The 18,653-nt window shown below is 33.0% G+C and overlaps 1 protein-coding gene across 1 annotated transcript; it reads left to right on the top strand.

Annotated features, from left to right (window-relative positions):
* The first annotated feature begins 7,047 nt into the window (after positions 1 to 7,047).
* On the top strand, positions 7,048 to 18,427 carry LOC141593682 (protein BREVIS RADIX-like). Its single transcript, XM_074414168.1, has 6 exons — positions 7,048 to 7,261; positions 12,234 to 12,413; positions 15,508 to 15,911; positions 16,004 to 16,133; positions 16,708 to 17,063; positions 18,108 to 18,427. Exons 2-6 carry the CDS (start codon positions 12,303 to 12,305, stop codon positions 18,184 to 18,186), a joined length of 1,080 nt encoding a protein of 359 aa, XP_074270269.1. The 5' UTR covers positions 7,048 to 7,261; positions 12,234 to 12,302; the 3' UTR covers positions 18,187 to 18,427.
* The last annotated feature ends 226 nt before the right edge of the window (positions 18,428 to 18,653 follow it).

The following is an 18,653-nucleotide window of genomic DNA, read 5'->3' as shown; positions in this document are numbered from 1 at the left end:
GTAGCTATTATTATTGGATGAGAAGAGAATATAAATGTAAATTGATAAATTATTTAATGAATTAGTGTTTCTTAAAGTAGAAAATATTAACAAGTGATTCAGACACCTGGAATTGATATATAATTAATAAATAATCAAGATAAGGGGTGTAATATGATTTATATGCGTGTGTAGTTGAGTATTTAGTTAAGCAATTCTATTTTTTTTTTTATGAAAATAAACTTACTTTTATATGCATAATTAATTGCCTAAACGTTGCTTTCATAACTTGTCTAGATTTTGGTTGAAATTAAATTGTGTAAATAAGTATGGAGTAAATGATTTGGTTAGATTTTGGTTGAAAATTAACATTTGAGTTAAAATATCAATTTTTGTTAAGGGTAAATGGACAAATAATAATAATAATAATTGTACAAGTGAATTTTATAAAGTTTAGTTTAATATTGATAAAGTTTAAATAAAAATTTATTATTGACACTCTCGTGTTATCTCGAGTGGATATGCTCTAATTTTGAGACAAAATTGTGGGTTGATTTTATATTTCTTTCTGGCCGGATTGTGTTAGACCTATTGGTTTATGCAATAATTTGCGTTAAATTAAACCCTGAAATGACAGCTCTCATAGATCACTATTGTAAAAAATGACATTAAAGACCCAACTTATTCCGGAGTAACAATTATGTATGTTATACAACAAATTGTTCAAAGGATCACAAAACTACTAATCTAGCCATCTAGCTAGGTATGTTATACAACAAATTGTTCATTTGTATATCTTTAATAAGGTGTTCACGAATACAAACCCGGCATAATACGAGTACGCGACCTGTTTACCAATACCAAGTAGTATCGTTATGGAACGTATAAATGTATAATGATGAGTCAATAATGATACGAAAATATTAAATATGTAGAAGAAGAGAGGGTGGATAAGAGTGTTTAGTGGCTTTAAATAGAAGTTACCAGGAGCACACAGTTATGCTGCAAAACCTTCCTGGGCAGCAGCTTTTAACCATGTTTACAAGACTTAGCTTGCAACTGATAATTTACACGTACGGTGAATATATATACACAAATTCTCATTATAAACGGGCACTATCCGTCTATACGTATAGACGGATACCATTTTTCCTCACAAAATACCCATTTGCCATAAAGTGGGAAGCAGATGGAGGGTGCCTCACCTTGTCCTCCTACCCATTTTATTAGAGGTCTTTACCCGTCTGTTCGCCCCACCTGTCTATACCAAGACCTATTGATATATATATCATGTGTACTGTTAAAGCTTTGCATTAATCCATGCACGACTCTCTTTTGCTGTCTGATCTGTCTCGTATCGTATCCCCTATTTGCCGTATACTATCGGTCTTCCGACTTCCCACAAGGCTTTTGTATAACGTATACTTATCCACTTTAAAAATTCTTTTCTATTTAAATAAGTTCATTCAAAATACTCTTTTGCTCTACGCCTTGTTTCAAATTTGTTTACACTATTTATATGCAAGGTGGTCTTACAAGAGAACATGTGATTATTTATTTGGAGCGTGATAAAGAGCTAATTAAATATCACAGACATTTATTTTAAGACAATTAACCTAATTGAATTAAAATAGAGGGTAGTCATGTAATTTTTTTTTAAAAAAAAAGGCCAACAATTGTATCAAATAATTAAAAAAGTATATGTAAAATAAACTATTAGCGTAAAAGTGAGATATATTATTCTAAATAACGGGAGTAAGATTATCAGTTCTATATGGACGGTCATTGTACAAGTGAAGTATGACGTTTTCTAAAAAAAAGTGTGTTTAATTTGCATTTTTAGTTTTGTCTTCTTATTATTTTAATTTTAAATTCAAAGTTTGTTTTATATTCCGTATTTCGGTTTCTTCATAAACTATTTGTTTACACTTTACGGAGTACTTTCTATTAACTTGATAATTGTATATTCATCCCTATTTATTTATTTATTTATTAATCAATATCTGCAATAAGTTGTATACTTGTTACTTGTATTACCATCAAACGAAATTGATAGGATTCATAAGATTCATTGTCACTAAGCTATTATAAATGTATTGAGGTCAAAACTAACTCAATACTTTGTGAATGAGTTCAATAACTTTATAAATAAACTTAACATAAATAATCTCGTTATCCAATCGATTGCATGTAGAATCAATTAAACGGAAGTGTAACAAAATAAGAATACGTAATAGACGATTTGAACTCAACTTATTAGTTATTACCATGCATAAACAAAATAACAGTACTCGTATATTCTAAGTGTCTGTGGTCCATAATTTATGATTTTGGTCTCAACGAAAAAGGCAAAAATAAGCAAAGTAAATGAGACAATTGATATAACTAGGAAGAACACTTTTAGTTTAAGGTCTTGATACATACATTACTTAAAGGTGTGTGATCAATCAATGTCTTTTCTAATTATAACTATACTACCTTTTAAAAGCTTCCATATTGTTCTTGCCACTCTTGTGAAACTTAAACATTCTTAACGTTGAGTTAAAGTCCTTAAACACTTTAAAGTTATGCTTAAACCTTTTTTTCGACTTGTCATTTGCTTGCTACCACAATCTAAAAGCTTAAGAAACCGGATGCAATTGCAAGTCTCCTCATACCTCGCTCTTATACTTGATGCTTAATATTTCAGTTTAAAAATTATGGGTGATGACATTTGAATCTGTGATCTTTCGGTCACAATATTCTTTAATACATATTAAGAAACCATCTCAACCTAAAACCTAAGTTGATGGTTGTAGTCTCAAGATCGATTTTTATACTCTAAAGATATATATAATAAGTTTTGTACTTAGATATACATGTATAAGTCTCTTTAATTATGATTTTACATGTAAATGCTTCTTATAAGATTTTTGAGTGTAGTACTTATTAAGATGATCATAGACTCATAAATCTCTATTTTTTCAAAACAATTAACAATAATAAAACACTACAAGGAAAACGATGGATACCATCCGATAGATATATTTTACATGTAAATGATGTTTTTTATAAGATTTTAAGTCGAGTAAAATTTTTACTCCATACAATTACAAACTACGTAATAATAGGCAACACCATTTTCAATATGGTTGATTTCTCTAATGGTTAAAGATTGGTTAAATTTTCATGAATTTTAAATACAATTTCCTAAAAAAAATCTTCTAGGGTTTCTTTACATACTATCATGGTCCATGCATGGATACTCGAGGATTTATCCAATACACATCTGACATACCGACTGCGATTTTTGTGTAATAAAAAGAAAGTAACGACGTGTGATGATCTTTTATATCAAGAATCTCTTACTATAGAAGTTTGCATAGAAAATAGAGAACATGCCAAAAAGAAGCCACAAAACTTGTGAAAGTAAAGAGCAAAAAATGCTTAAGAATTTGAAACTTTCTTTAACATTAGCCGCTAAAACACAGAAGGGTAATCCATAACGTTAGTTTGCTTAAGCAGCAGGATTTACAATTGCTTTTCTTAGTGAGACCAAGACTATGCTTTTCTTGTCTCATAAGATCTTATTAGTGGTGAACTTTTTGTGTTTATTAAGGTAAAAAAAAAGGTTGCTTATTAAATTCTAACTTATATTATTGCGATTTTGTTTAAATAATTAGTATCTATTCTTTTCTGTTTAATTTCAGTTATCATTCAGCTCAGTTCGGCTCATTTAAACTATATTCATCTCAGCTCACTTCTATTCAGTTTTATGTATTCACCTCACTTTAGCTCCCTTCAGTTCAGTTCAACTCAATTAAGTTCAGTTCAATTCCATTCAACATAAAAGAACATGGCCACTTTGAGTCTCAATCATTTATTTACTCTTTTTATTTTGCATGAGAATATTTTAATTAAAGATAAACAAATGATCAGAAATGAGAGAGTAATGATCGATTTTTTTAGATTGTTGTGTACTTGTGTGTAAGGACAAGACAAATGTATTTATTAGTTCATGGTCCTCTAGATAAAGAAAACCAAATTTTTATTTGGATATTTGGGTTCAACCGAGTTATAGAGTACTAGTATGTTATATTTAGTATAATACCCTATATACTCTTCAAAAATATTTAACATGCAATAAAATAAAGTTCCTCCCATTAACACATGCCAGCTAGATTGTTAATGTTTTAATTATTTGACTAAAATCATTAGAAATATTTTGCCCTTTAACGTTATCATTCTCTGAAATAAGCCCGGGATACACGAGAACTCGAGAAGTGTATAAAACTTTTTTTTAGAGGAAAATCGAATAAAAATATGATATAATTGTGTGTGTACATAAAATAATGCATGGTACATTGGTAAGTAAGTGAGGCCATTGTATTAGGCAGTGGTGGCGTATTGGACAGATAGAATTAGACATAACATCTTACTCAGTTCTGCCACTTCTCTCTGTTTGGTTATTTTGTTATATCGTCCAGACGACTACTCGTTTACTGTCTTGCTATGTTTAGTCACTCCTCTCTCCCGGTAATTCGCTATTTTACTAATATTATTACTACTCGTACATTTTTGTCACATTGACCGATCCTCCCCAATCCACATCAACTGACACAAATTTTTGTTTGGGACTGCTATTTTGATCCGAATAATAATAAGATGAGATTTTTATGACTCATCCCCTATTTACTAAATGAATAGGCGAAACTTCAATTTTTCCCGCCTAAAACATATTTCCTAAAATAAACTTGGTATTTTTAGCATATACTATAGGTCTATAGACATAATAGGTTATAAATGGACATAATCTTTTGTATTTAAATATTTATAACATTTAATATTTCATTTTCTTTTTAGGATAAAGAATTTTTTTTTAAGTATTTTATAATAAAAATTCAGTGAATTTTTATGATAAAAAGTTGCGGCTAAAAAATACGTTATTAGTAAATATTTGTAAATTAACATCATTAATTTCTCGGTAAAAAAAACAAAAAAAAATTCAAAAAAATACTCATTTAATTACTTCTTACTACTTAAATTTTTATTTCTCTAATCAAAATACAATGAGAAGAAACATGAAAAATAAACGATTGTCAATTTAAATTCCATAAATAATACACTAAAAAGTAAAATTCTATAGATACCGTGCATACATTGCACGGGGTCTATACTAGTTTATGATCAAATGTTAACAATAATGATCCAGCCAGTGTTACAGTTTATGGTAATTTATTTTTAAAAACAGTCACATTTGGCTGTCAAATGGTTACAAAACCTCGCCTTATTGTTTCATACCAAAATGAGCTGTCTGAAGGGAGACCAACTCTTTTACTGGTGTGACCTTGTCGATCTAAATGTTGTACACAAATTCTTGTTAAAGATTGACAAATCAGTTATTAATATGAAATGAGTTAAATAAACTTGTCTATCTAATTATATGAGGTAATATTTGACCCGTTTTAAATTTAAGATAGATATAACTGCCTTAAGAAAAACCAATTGAAATTTTTATTATGATATTAAGGGAATATATCAGTTAAATTCACAAGTACTCCGTATTTATCACCTCAATCAACTTTTATTAGCGAAATATTTAGTAGTTGTCGTTTTGGCTATATGTATATCAGATTTTCTTACATGTGCCCTAAGGGCACATGATAACATGATAAGAAGCTAATTAGGGAAAAAATTTCAACATTATATCACTAATTATGGTAAATATGAGTTTCAACTCTAATTTGTCATGATATATTCTCAACAAACAATTGCCTTCAAGTTAAACAATTGCAATATCACCAAATCTCATTGAAGACGGGCGATATCCGTCACAAGCTTGTGACGGACACCGTTTCCTCTCACAAAATGCCCATTGAGAGGTGAGTGGGAAGCACATGGGGGTGCCCCACCTTGTCCCCTCTCCCTTTTTGTGAGAGGTCACAAGCTTGTGACGGGATTAGCCTGTCACAAGCAAGACTAGCTGTTGCAATATAATCTCTTTTAAAATTCAACTTTTAATTAATTTGAATATAATTGTTTTGCGATATCTCAACGAGCCCATTTTCTCTCCATTTCCTCAAAAGAAATGGAGAGGCAAGTACCTATTAATGGCCCGGATCGCATAGTGACAACATCTAACGGTTCTAAATTTTCGCATAAAAATAAAGAAAAATGGGTGTGAAAGAGGAAATTATTATTTAAGGAGATTGTGAGAGGAAATGGAGAGAAAGGAAATGGAGAGGATTCATTTCCTATCTCAACGATGTTAATGTTGGTCCCACATATGATGCTCATAAGAACCACCTTATTAATTCACCCAACTCAATTCCTATAGAAATATCTAATCAATTTTAAAATAATTGTAATACGAAGTATAAGCAAATGTCATAATTTTGAATTTATGACTGCATGAAAGATAATTTGACAATTGACAACCGTTCGGCCGTTCCATATGATTGCCATACTGTTGCCATAACTAAAATATAGAATCGTCTTACACATAAGACTAGTTTACGAGACCAATTAAATTATTTCATAATCGAATAAAATAATGTGTTTTTAATGTTGATAAAATTTTAACCTATATCATGAGTATGATCGTTGTTGACTTATCAACTAAGATAGTAGCTGACATTTAAAAATAGTGTTTATTTTGATCATCTACAGCTTTATATAGAAAACTTACATATTTTAATGTGTTATTGTCATCATATTTATCATTTTATCAATACAAAATTAAATGATAAGTAGATTAAATATTAAATTTTTTATTTTTATTTAGCCTGTTCTATATTATAGGACGGTTTTTACAGAAAAATCTCGATATATGTGCTTTAGATCTCTTGATTACCTGAGGGCGACAAAACATGGCCCATAGTTCACTTTTGAAGCCATGGGCTAGGCCCATATGTCATCAAAACTTTGGACCAAATTCTTTATTACATCATCTGTCCATCCCTTATTTCCGTCAACGGCCTCCGTTAAACAGCTTTCCCATTTAAAACCACAAAACCGTTTAATTCAAATCGCCGTTAAGTAACGCCGTTATCATTTCCTATATAAATACCTACATTCCTTCTCATTTGTAATCTTCTTTTCACTCCCTTTTCTTTCCATAAATTCTACTCGCTAATTACCATAATAAATACGTCGTAAATTTAATATCATCATAACAAAAGTTTTAATTTTCAAATTACAAAAACTCAACGGAAATATCTACGGTAGTTCGTGTTCATCGCCTCGGTTTTTTTTGAAGTATTTCCGTCTCAAGTCGTCGTCGTTGCCAAGCGGGTTTTTTCCGGTTAGTTTTTGTCTTTGTTGTTATACTATGATCGTTCTGATGCAAATTTAACAAATTCTTTTATAAACGGTTTTATGTTGAATATCATCTGTTAAAATCACGTGAATAATTGTGGAAATCAGGTCATGAGTACCACTGCTTGTCTGCTTATGACTTTAACAACTAATCTAGTTGACATATATGATTCTTACGAAACTAGGAGTATAATTTTTTTTATTTAAACATCAATATTACTAGTTCATACACAATTTCTTATTTAAGGTAATTTACTTTCTTTTTTTGAGAGAAATTTAAGGTAATTTCCTTAATTTATCATATTACATTTTACTAGCATAGATTATATTTTACGATTATATATGTATTTAATTTAATAGATGTTTGTACAATAAGAAAGTGTAAAACAACCGTTCCTGCTAACCCCTTAGTTATAGTAACGGTAAATATTATTGTGGAATTTGATTTGATTTATCACATTTTAGGAGTACAAAACTTTTTATGTTAAGAGACGTGGAGAAATAAGTGATAATAATAAAGGAAAATAATTAATGTCATTTTCTCAGGACAAAATACAAAGTAACAGTAAATGTTTGTTGGTGCATAGCGTGTGCAAGTCGTTATCATTTAAGAACAAAATAACTATGAATTCGGTCACCTGCAAAATAAAGGGGAGCCAAAATTAATAATTTGTAAGAATTTTGGCAGATAATGTAATTTTTTTTAGACAAAGGTGCAGATAATGTAGTTACTAGTACAAATGTACAATAACGAGACAAAATTAAATGGTACGTGATCAAAGAAAGAGAACATGAGTTGTATAAACTAGGCGTGTTACGTGTTTTATATTGTTGGTTTGTTTCTTTGTCTTTATTCACTTGGTATAGAAGTGATATCGAGTCTCTCTACTATTATTCTGGAGTTCACATATGTATTGTAGGATAATATTGAGTTTCGATATTTTCCTCGATTCCACATATGACAAACAGGATTTGATGAAATGATCGACTATAAGTAAGGATATCTAAAGGGTGGTAATGAGACTCGATAATATACCAATGTTGTTTAATAATGAAACAATTGCTAGTATGTGTTGTCCTTGCATTGTCCTGTTTGTTATATATACACGAAGTATGTGTTGTCTTGTTATAGTTTGGGGGATGAATGTCTAGTACTCTTGTAACGTTATACCTCACGTCCTGTTATTTATTTATCCTTTTTATTTTATTTGTTTGAAAATTATTTTAATTAAATCTTGTTCCGGGTATAATTCCAGAGCAAGTATCGTTACCACCCGTGGCTTGTAGAATAATGTCTTGGGTTAGACCCTTCGTGCTTCTATCGTCTCCCTCGGCCTCCCCTGCAACAATGAACGAGGCGAGGGCTTGGCTTTGTGCCAAGCGTACCCACTCCGACGCCCAAGTCAGTGAACTTAGAGGTATAAGTTGTATGCTAATTGGCTAGGAATGTATTGTAGAGAGATAAAGAGATGTTACAGGATGAATAGTGTATTTAGGTTTAGTTGTGAGATCCTTTCCTCAAAGAAGGTTGAGGAGTATTTATAGGCTTTCACCTTTTGTCACGTAGTGGCCAAGTGGCCAAGTGGCTTATCAGGTGGAAAGACTGTTCTACCCTCGTAGATGAACCTATGGCGGGCCGCGAGAGGGTCTTGGATATGAGTACGCGGGTATGTGTCATTTGGCGGGTTGTCGCCGAGACGGCAAGCCGGTGGCCGATGGGATGCATCGGCTAGACAGTCTAAGTCGTTGACTTGCTGTGGATATCTTTGACCTTGCTCAGTGTGTTGACTTTGGTCAGCGGTGCAGAATATGCCCCATCAAATCTAAATAAATGATTCGTCATTAATCATTACCTATGAATAAAACAATGTTATTGGAGGAAATGTTATTATTGTTTTTTTTTTTTTTTTTGCTTGCATGCATATGAAACTTGGAAATGAGAGAATATGGTTATTTAAATTTTGTCACCACCTAAAAAAATTAATTTTGTAATTTAATTAAAAGTAATGGTTGGTCCTCAAGACAAGCCAAGGAAGATTCTAAATTCCAAAACCCTTTTTTCTATAGCTAGCAAATAATAATAGTACAACTCAATAAAACAGGTAAAGTACACCACATGAAACTTGTAAAAATAAATAAGAATATTAATTTTTTATATTTTTTATTTCATTAAAAAAGAAAAAAAAAAAGAAAAAGGAGTAATCTAAAATGAATGTCTGTAAAATGCTGATCTGTAATTTTTTATCTTTTTTTTTTCTTTTTGGATAAATTTAAAGTGAAGAGTCAGAAAATTTGGCAAAACAAAAATGGTGAAATTTCTTTATCGAATATGGTTATTGTAGGCTAAAGCAAACACACATATCCCAGAAACGGACCACTTTCAATACCACACCTTACTCTTTTCATTCATTCTTCTTATCTTTAAGAAGTTCTATAAATATTGTGTGAAACGGTTTTATTGTATAAGATGGTTCTTTGAGTATAAAATACTCATCACGGTTGTTAATTAACAATATTAAACGAGTATTAACTAATAAGAAACCCGTTTTGTACTGAAAGACGATCTTATTTTAATTTAGGTTCAATGTGAAGGTGTATTCAATTATTGGGTCTTCATTTTCTTATGAACTTTCCCAATCCCCCACAAACAATCTGAGTTTCTAATCCCGAGTTTGCTACTTTTTCTTTTGTTATTTTCTATGGAAGATTCTTGTAATTAAAAGGAAATATTACCCATGCATAATAATGAAACTTTGTATTATTATGTTTGTAAAACTATTTTATATTTAAAAATGATAAATCTATTAGGAAACATATAGTTAGAAATAGTTATTTTCGAATAAAACAGAGGTCGAGCATATGATAAACTCGGGGTTTTATTCGACCCTAGTACACGATTATTAAATATTTGTAATGAGTATTAAAATTAAAATAAATAAGAAATACAAATGAACTCAAGGCGAGCTCAGCTCATGTAGTCATGTTAGTTCCTCCGAGCCAACAAGCCTTCATTTTTTTTTTATCTCGGTTAGAATCTAGCCAAAGGCTAACGATATCTCTAAAATTGGTCCGATCCGATCTGATCTGATCTAACCTGAACTTATGTTAGATCGAGTCGATTATACAAGTAGATCAAGTAGGGGGTTAACATCTTTAGTGACCTTATTTATTTGTCTAATACAGTTGTTATTAATGGAGAATTAATATAGTGGTACGAGCCAGACGGTCCCTCTTAGTAATTACTTAGTTGCTTTGTTGTATTTTGAGTTAACACAAAATCTCATTTGTGACGGCACGTATCCGTCACTTTCGAGTGACGGATATCATTTTCCCTCACAAATGACCCAAATAGAGGAGAGAGAGAAGCACATGGGGGTGCCCCCACCTTGTCCCCCTATCCGTTTTGTGAGTGGCATTATCCGTCATTTGCCCCGACCCGTCTTCAGCAAGACTAATTGTTGAGTTAATTGCAAAAATACGGTGACACATACAATTAGCTTTGTGTGCTGTAAAATGGGGCTCACTATGTCTTGGCTATTCCTAATTCTTCCGTTTTGTCTTCGCTGTGATTTCTATTATTAGAGACACCTTCATTCAACACAATCATCACTTCCGAGTTGGGACTTGGGAGTATCACTCATTTTTTGTCAATCCACTTGTTATTCTATGAAAATGCTTACATTCGACTCCCTCTTATCCCGTAATCGGAGGGGAACCTAGCTAGTAGGAGAGGGTAGCACTCATTACCCTAAAATTTCAGAAAATGGTTACAATTATCGATTTTTGCTACCCAAATTCTTATATATGAACCTTAAAATAAGTATAAAATAATATTAGAAAAATTCGCTACTCCAACCTTTTATTTTTAGATTCGCCCCTATTCTTAATTTGTTATTCTTAATTTGCATAAGTCATCAAGGTACTAGGATAACACAAATGATGTTGTTGTACCTTGTACTTGTTATTCAATGAAAAATATTAATATTAAAAGACCTACTAAATGATTTCAATTTTCTATGTATTCCATTTTAAGTGTCAAGAAACAATCTCAACCTTCAGCTTAAGCTTTTGGTTGAGATAATTTTTTGACATGGTATTAGAGCCAGTGCGACTAAAAAGTTACAGGTTCGAATTCCACCCCTTCAATTTTAAAGTGGAATAATAAGCACCAGGTTAGAGGAGGTCTGCAGTTACATTCACACTTCAACCCCAAACATCATTGGAGGCCAACCGAGTGATAATGGGTTAGGAACTAAGGATCCTCTACACGTTAAAAAAATAAATGGCTCGTATCTTCTAATAGCTTAATTTTCATATACGAAATATTATTTTTCCTACACATCAACCTGCATTGTTTGAAGTTGTAACCATTAAATCGTTTCAGGATAGAATCTGAACTGCTTAACATTAGTATTCATGACATTTATCGACAATTTTTCTATTACGGAGTTATTTTTTTTTTTAAAAAAATTTATAATAATAAGGAGGTTGTTTATTTAGAAACAAGGTGTTAACATCTTTTACTTTTGAGTTGGATTAAAGTAACATCAATTTCTAGAATGATATTATCCAAAACTACGAGTTTTGTATGTAAAGATAGAATATCATCAATACCAAGAAATAATCACTTTTGATTCATATTTTATTTATCCCTTTTATATAGTTTAACATAGTAAGTATATAGTTACTTCCCAATGGAGCATATAACAATGGTACGTTTTACTACTATTTTTACAAAGTCATCAGAGTACAAAGATTCCTTCCTTTCTCTTTTTCCAAGTTTGAATTCTCGCTTCTTCAATTCAATTCTAAAACTAGTCCATTATACTATTCACATACAGTTAATCGGTACCAGATTGGATTGGGTCGGGTTGTGTTGATTCTTACTTTCCCTAGGTAAAAGCGTTTTAAGACACTGAGGTGATTTTGTCATTTGTTTTAATTGTTTATGGATGCAGGGTAAATTATAAACGTCTACCATTCGTCATAAGGTGATCTTAGGGCCGGGAGACGAGAAGAGGTGAAAAATGTTAACGTGTATAAGTTGCGCAAAGACGGACGAGAGAGGGGACGATGGAGTAGGACGTGCAAATGGCACTCCAAATACAAGAGAGTCTGTTAAAAGCATCACTGCCCAGGTTTGAACCTTTTAATTTCTATCATCGTTTACTCTTTTAATTCCGATCATTTGTTTATGTGTTTGTTATAACGAGATGATAGGACACAAGGAGAGTTACGTTCAATTAATTTCCTAGTTACTTTGGGTAGTGAAAACATTAAAGCCATAATCCTAAGTAGGCTTTGTCTCGTGCTGTTTTAGAGCATGAACACAGGCAGGGGACCAAGGAATGTTGCAGGGTACCAAAGTGAAAGACTAAATGAACATTATTTATTGATAAAAGTAACTTTCACATTATCATAATTAATTTTTTAAAATGACGAGAGAATTTGCGGCCGATATCTTTGGTGCAACATTACAAAAAGTTCATAATATATCTTTATGTTCATAACACTCATAAATAATAATTTTATCAAATAAATTAACCGACATTTTTATGTATCTTGGTTAGGTGCTAGCGTGCAACACTTAAACACCACCAACTAATTAAATTATGAATTTTTTTTCCTAAATTTCTATACAATAGTTAGGCTTATGTAAGTTCGGAGAAATTCAATTAAATACGTATTACCCGTCGAGTGTATCATGCATGTAACTTTATAAAATACTCATTACATTAAGATGAGATTTCAGAAATTACCAGTAATTATTGTGTAAGACTGTCTTACTAAATAAGACAGGTTTTTCATATCTACAAACTACAGTTTCTTCATTTTACAATAGGACCGTCCTACAGTGTATACTACAGCCATACCAGAATTCTTTTATTCAAATTACGATTTTAGCTGTAAGACGGTCCTATTTTAGAATATAGGTATGTGATAAAGTAGGCCATTAATATGTGAACAATCCCTAGGCACACGCAAGTATAGATATAGTTGCAGAATCTAAAGTAGAGTTGTACGTCTGAAGAAAGGTGGACTTTAATCTATAGGCTTATAGGAAGGAACATGTCACAAATGTACCAGCCTAAAAACTCGTAGCAAACGTGATACTCTCAGTATTATTGATAGGCATACACGTTGCAACTTAAATCTTGCCGCTAAAACTTCAGACGGATATATGTGATTATTTTATAGGTAAATGTAACTACAATGGTATAATCAATTTTACAGCTTATCTTAACTTGTTTTTTAATAGTGATCACATTTGATTTTAAAATGGTAACAAAATCCCGTTTTATTACTTCAGATCAAAATGGCCCATCTGAAACAAGATAAACTGTAAATCTTATGTAGGAGTAGATCAGTAGATCTTAGTCTTTTTAACCATTGTTCCAATCTCGTTATGTATTAAAGGTTGTGGAAGGTCTAGTCGCTATCAAACTCAATTGCCTTTAACATTTAACAATGCTCTTTATGTTTTATGATAACCATAAATTCTCATTTAAAACTGGTATTATCAGTCTTAAACTTAAAACGAATCAAACATTACACATAAAAAAAAAATAGAATGCATTAATATTAGCAAAATGTTTCTTCCATTTATGCGTTTTTATTGTTATGTGTTTTCGCTAGTTTATGATGGATGGATAATGGATATTCTTGTGTGTGCTTCGAGGGTAGAGTTAGCCTCAGTTCGGGTCAAGTCTACCTTGCCTGAACCGGGACGGGCGTGTCACATGTGGCAAGGGGTGTGCCGGGTCGCCTCATGGCTCGCTCTGAATCAGCCCGCCGCTCGGAATAACTTTTTTTTTTTTTTTTCATTTTTGTTGAACCGGGCCATGAATTTTGGGCCTAAACCAGTCCAGTGAGGAGGCGAGCTGGACCAGGCTTGCAAGCTTGCTAAATCATGGCCCTTGAAGTAGATTGGGCCTGACTGGTTGGCCCAAATGGCTACATTAAGAACCCAAATAAAAAAAAAGAATCTCATGAAAAATTGAATAATTTTGCTACTCATTTTTAATGATTTTTTTTAATTTGTTTTTCCATTCGTATTCTTAATGTATGTTTTCAGGGACACGTTAGAAAATCAAAATGGATAATGGGAATAATTTAAAATGAATCTTTATATACATGTACCGGCTTTATATAAGTTTTAGGAAATACATATACGTTGCATAGTTTTACCCTCATTCGCACATAATCTCGATATACAAAACACTAAAAATTAAATTTAAATGATTGAATATGACAAAACTAAAATTAAAATTAAATTAAGGTACTCGTTTTTAGTGTAGTTGGATGGTGAAAGCTAAAGTAAATGAAGAATTGATAGATAAAGTAGACTAATAAAAATCAGCAAATCAGTAAATTTCTTGAGCCTTGCACTCTAGCAGCCTTAATCACAGATGAATATTTACAGTTGTTGTTCAGTAAAAAAAAGCAACTATATAGGGGAGGGCCTCTTTAGATCTATAGTAAACACAGTCAGAAATCCAAAATAAATAAATTACATTTACTCCTTATTTCCTCTAGTTAACATGCACAAAATTGTGTTTGCTAACCTTTTTATGGAAAGTTTATATTTCGAGATCCGCAATAATATAAATTCTGTACAATTGTACTGAACTACTGATGGTGATAATAGTAGCTGTTTATGACTGTTTTGGTTTTAGATTATTCTTTTCAAGATGTACAATAGTAAGTCGTAATCATAAAGTCAACGACTTTATTGACCTCATAATATCCGTGTGTCTATAATACCTGAACTTGAGGAAAATGTTAAATCATTACGAATGTTTTCAATAAGGCACTATTATGAGACGTAGTGGTAACACTCCAATAAATAAAAGTGCGTTTTTATCGTCTAAATTCTCTTAGGATTTTCGCGAAAAAAAAAAAAATATTTTTTGTGGACAAATGTTTGCCTAGCAAAGTTATTGTCTTATACTAGTCTTGTTTTCGCAGTAGCTATGTTGCTCCGATTCTTCATTTTTACCCAACGCCTATGTTTTTATCGTAAAACAACCAAATTTGACACTTGAACATGTACATTGCGGCTGACATTTATAGCCGAGTCTGAACATCAGTAATTTGCTAAGAAATGTTTTTTTTTTTTTTTTTTTTTTTTTTTTTTTTTTTGTGGCAACATTTGCTAAGAAATGCTGTAAATAGTCTTTATCATCATATTTCAATTTTCTGAATTTTAACCTGGGTTTCGCGTCTGTATAGATAAAGGATATGGCCTCGAAATTTTCTGGAGCTTATAAACAATGCAAGCCGTGCACAAGCTCTGGCGATTTCAAAAAAGGAGAACGACATTACTTGGACTATGATACCGCTTCAGAAGGTGGTCGATACTCATTTATGCAAGCTCCAAGTTCAAGCTCGACACCTAGATGGGATTTCCCGAGTAATAATATGCATAATCGAGGTGTGAGGACACACTCGAGATTTGCTGGTGTATATAGTGTGGACAAGACTCGAGCTGGACGTGAATCTATCGCTGCTAGCGATGTGGTAATACAGGATGATGAAGAATCTAAAGAATGGATGGCACAGGTTGAACCCGGTGTGCACATTACTTTCGTGTCTCTTCCTAATGGCGGAAATGATTTGAAAAGAATACGATTCAGGTAATAACTGGAGTTACAGTCTGTAAAAATTGCAGGAAACCGTGTCTATTCAACCAGGGTAGCTAATTTACTGTGGTTATATGTTTGTGCAGTCGCGACATGTTTAACAAATGGCAAGCTCAAAGATGGTGGGGTGAAAACTATGATCGAATCATGGAGTTATATAATGTTCAAAGATTTAATCGTCAAGCTCTTCAGACTCCAGCAAGATCTGATGATGAGGTACTACATTACAAGTTACAACAGTTAATGTCGTCGATATTTCTGTATATTGCAGTCAATATGAATTGTCGAAGTAACATAACCCGTAGAACGATATTTAAAACTACGGAAAATGCACGCAGTGCCCTTGAATTTGAATTTTGATGTTCTGCCTGAAATACCCAATTTTTTTATCCGGAAAACTTTAAGAGGCTATAACTCGTGTTTACGAGTTCAGAAAGTGATGATTTTTTTTTTTCAAATTGATTATCTTTTCAAGAACTACGACTTGAAAAAAAAATGTCGAGTTTGGAATTCGTGACCAAGAGATATGGTCACTTAAAGTTTGTTCGGTAAAAAAAACTTTACGTGCAAAAAATCTTACACGGGATCCAAATACGACAGTTTTTTTTTTCAAATCGAAGTTCTCGGAAAAGATAATCGGTTTGAAAAAAAAAATTGAGTTATAGCCTCTTAAAGTTTTTCGGAATAAAAAATTGGGTATTTTGGGCAAAATTCGAAACTTCAAGGGCACCGCGTGCATTTTCCCAAACTACTGTGATCCTGATTGAGATTTGGTTGTACATGACAACAGCCGAGAGATTCGACTTTCACGAGGGTGGGATCGGTAATGGAGAGCCCTATGACGAACAAGGAATGGATACCAAGGAACTTTTACCAACCTCCTGGTACGAAACCATATTACCCTCCTTCAGAGCCTTCTGAGCAGGGTTATCCTGCAGGATTTGCAAATGGTTATGGTCTTGGTACACAGAAAGAGTCTCCTTACATGGATCCATCTCGGACTACAACGTCGTCTAGGGATGATGTTTCGGTTAGTAATGCAAGTGAACTTGAGACTGAATGGGTTGAGCAGGATGAGCCGGGAGTGTACATTACCATTAGACAGCTTGCTGATGGCTCCAGAGAACTCCGTCGTGTGAGATTTAGGTAATTACGCTTTACTTCATCCGACTTTTTCATCTCATAAATTACTGTATCATATACCGAAGATGTCTTAGCCTAGTATTATGGTTAAGACTTAAGACTTAAAGAAGGAAGGGGGTATATTTAGACTTGGTAAAACGGGTCAACGGGTCGGGTTTAAGTCGGGTCAATTCGGGTTGGGTGAGTTCGGTTCTCCCATTGATTTCGAGTTAATTCGGGTTGGGACGGGTCGTTTTGGGTCAGTTTCAGATTTGTTGGTCGGGTTTGTTTCGGGTCAAGCGGGCCGGGTTCTTTCGGGTCGGGTCATTTTCGGGTCAGTGAATAAGAGAGAAAAAGTCATTTCAAGTCTTTTCTGTTCAATTAGAGTTATATTTTGTCGGGTCATTTTCGGATCGGGTCATTTTCGGGTCGAGTCATTACGGGTTAAGAAAGCTCGGGTCATGTTCGGGTCGAGTCGGGTCAATTCGGGTTTTCGGGGCACATTCGGGTGATGTAGTTCGGGTCTCGGGTCAATCTTTTCGGGTCGGGTTGCTTTTATCAAGTCTAGGTATATTGGACAATAGGTCCTTGTACTCAGTGGCGGAGCCAGGATTTTAAGTCAGCGGGAGCGAAAGGGTAATATTATGAGGCCTTGAAAAAATTCGAAAATTTTAACTAAAATTTTTGAAATTTTTAAACGCCAACGGGGTCGGGGGCGACTGCCCCTGCTAACCCCCCACCTCGCTCCACCAGTGCATGTACTGCCCTTGTGGCTCATTCGGCACCCCCAAAAAAAAAAATATCATATAAGACGGTCCAATTCATACACAATAAGGCAAAGTATAGAAAATGACCCTTTTGCAGCATAATTTATTCGCCTTTGACCTTGTTTATCTCATAAATTATCATGTAGTATGATCTCATATATATGTAACCCCTCGACATTTAGAAGTGACCCTTTTTTGTTTATTAATTAAGACGGTCTGATAATAAATTTATTATTATTCCATATATAAGACGACCTTAATCATACTGGTTTATTTATGTTTTCGGTGTTTTGTAATGCAGCCGGGAAAAATTTGGTGAAGTGAATGCAAAGACATGGTGGGAACAGAACAGGGAGAGGATACAAGCTCAATATCTTTAATAATTTTCTTCGGGAAATCGAAAATTTCCAGTTTAGATAGGAAGTACACTAACTAATCAAGAATCAAGAAGAATATTGGTTTTGGCTAGGGCATTGCATAGTTGTAGCTTGATATAATGATGTAAAAGAAGTGAAAAAACTCAAGATTTGCGGTCGTAGGGCACCCGAGCGAATCCCGTAAGCCTGTCAACTGATGTTCTATAGACTGTAGTTATGTTCTATTTATTGTTTCTCATGATTTGTTGATACTTTCGTTTCTTCTATATCCTAAAGCAAGACGTGTGTCAAAAATATTAAAATCACGGTCTTTGTGGCGATTGACAAACTCTACTCAGACCTGTAAAAGATGTATGTACTAGACGCGGCGCTTTTCATAGATTTTCGTGGATTAGCCACGAAGACCGTGTCATTAGGTGCTCCAAAACATGAAGAATTATCCCAACTATATTCTATGGACCAAAAGAAGT

The sequence above is a fragment of the Silene latifolia genome, chromosome 1 (genome assembly GCF_048544455.1).
Source record: "Silene latifolia isolate original U9 population chromosome 1, ASM4854445v1, whole genome shotgun sequence".
Classification (NCBI taxonomy): Eukaryota; Viridiplantae; Streptophyta; class Magnoliopsida; order Caryophyllales; family Caryophyllaceae; genus Silene; species Silene latifolia.
Note: the sequence above shows the minus strand (reverse complement) of the source record. Positions and strands in the feature narration are given on the sequence as shown.

What these genes read in the sequence shown, in the direction of transcription:
- LOC141593682 (XM_074414168.1), top strand. Translation starts at nt 12,303, where the DNA reads ATGTTAACGTGTATAAGTTGCGCAAAGACGGACGAGAGAGGGGACGAT. An exon ending in TTGAAAAGAATACGATTCAG is followed by an intron (nt 15,912 to 16,003) that starts GTAATAACTGGA and finishes ATGTTTGTGCAG; the next exon opens with TCGCGACATGTTTAACAAAT. An exon ending in CAGCAAGATCTGATGATGAG is followed by an intron (nt 16,134 to 16,707) that starts GTACTACATTAC and finishes ACATGACAACAG; the next exon opens with CCGAGAGATTCGACTTTCAC.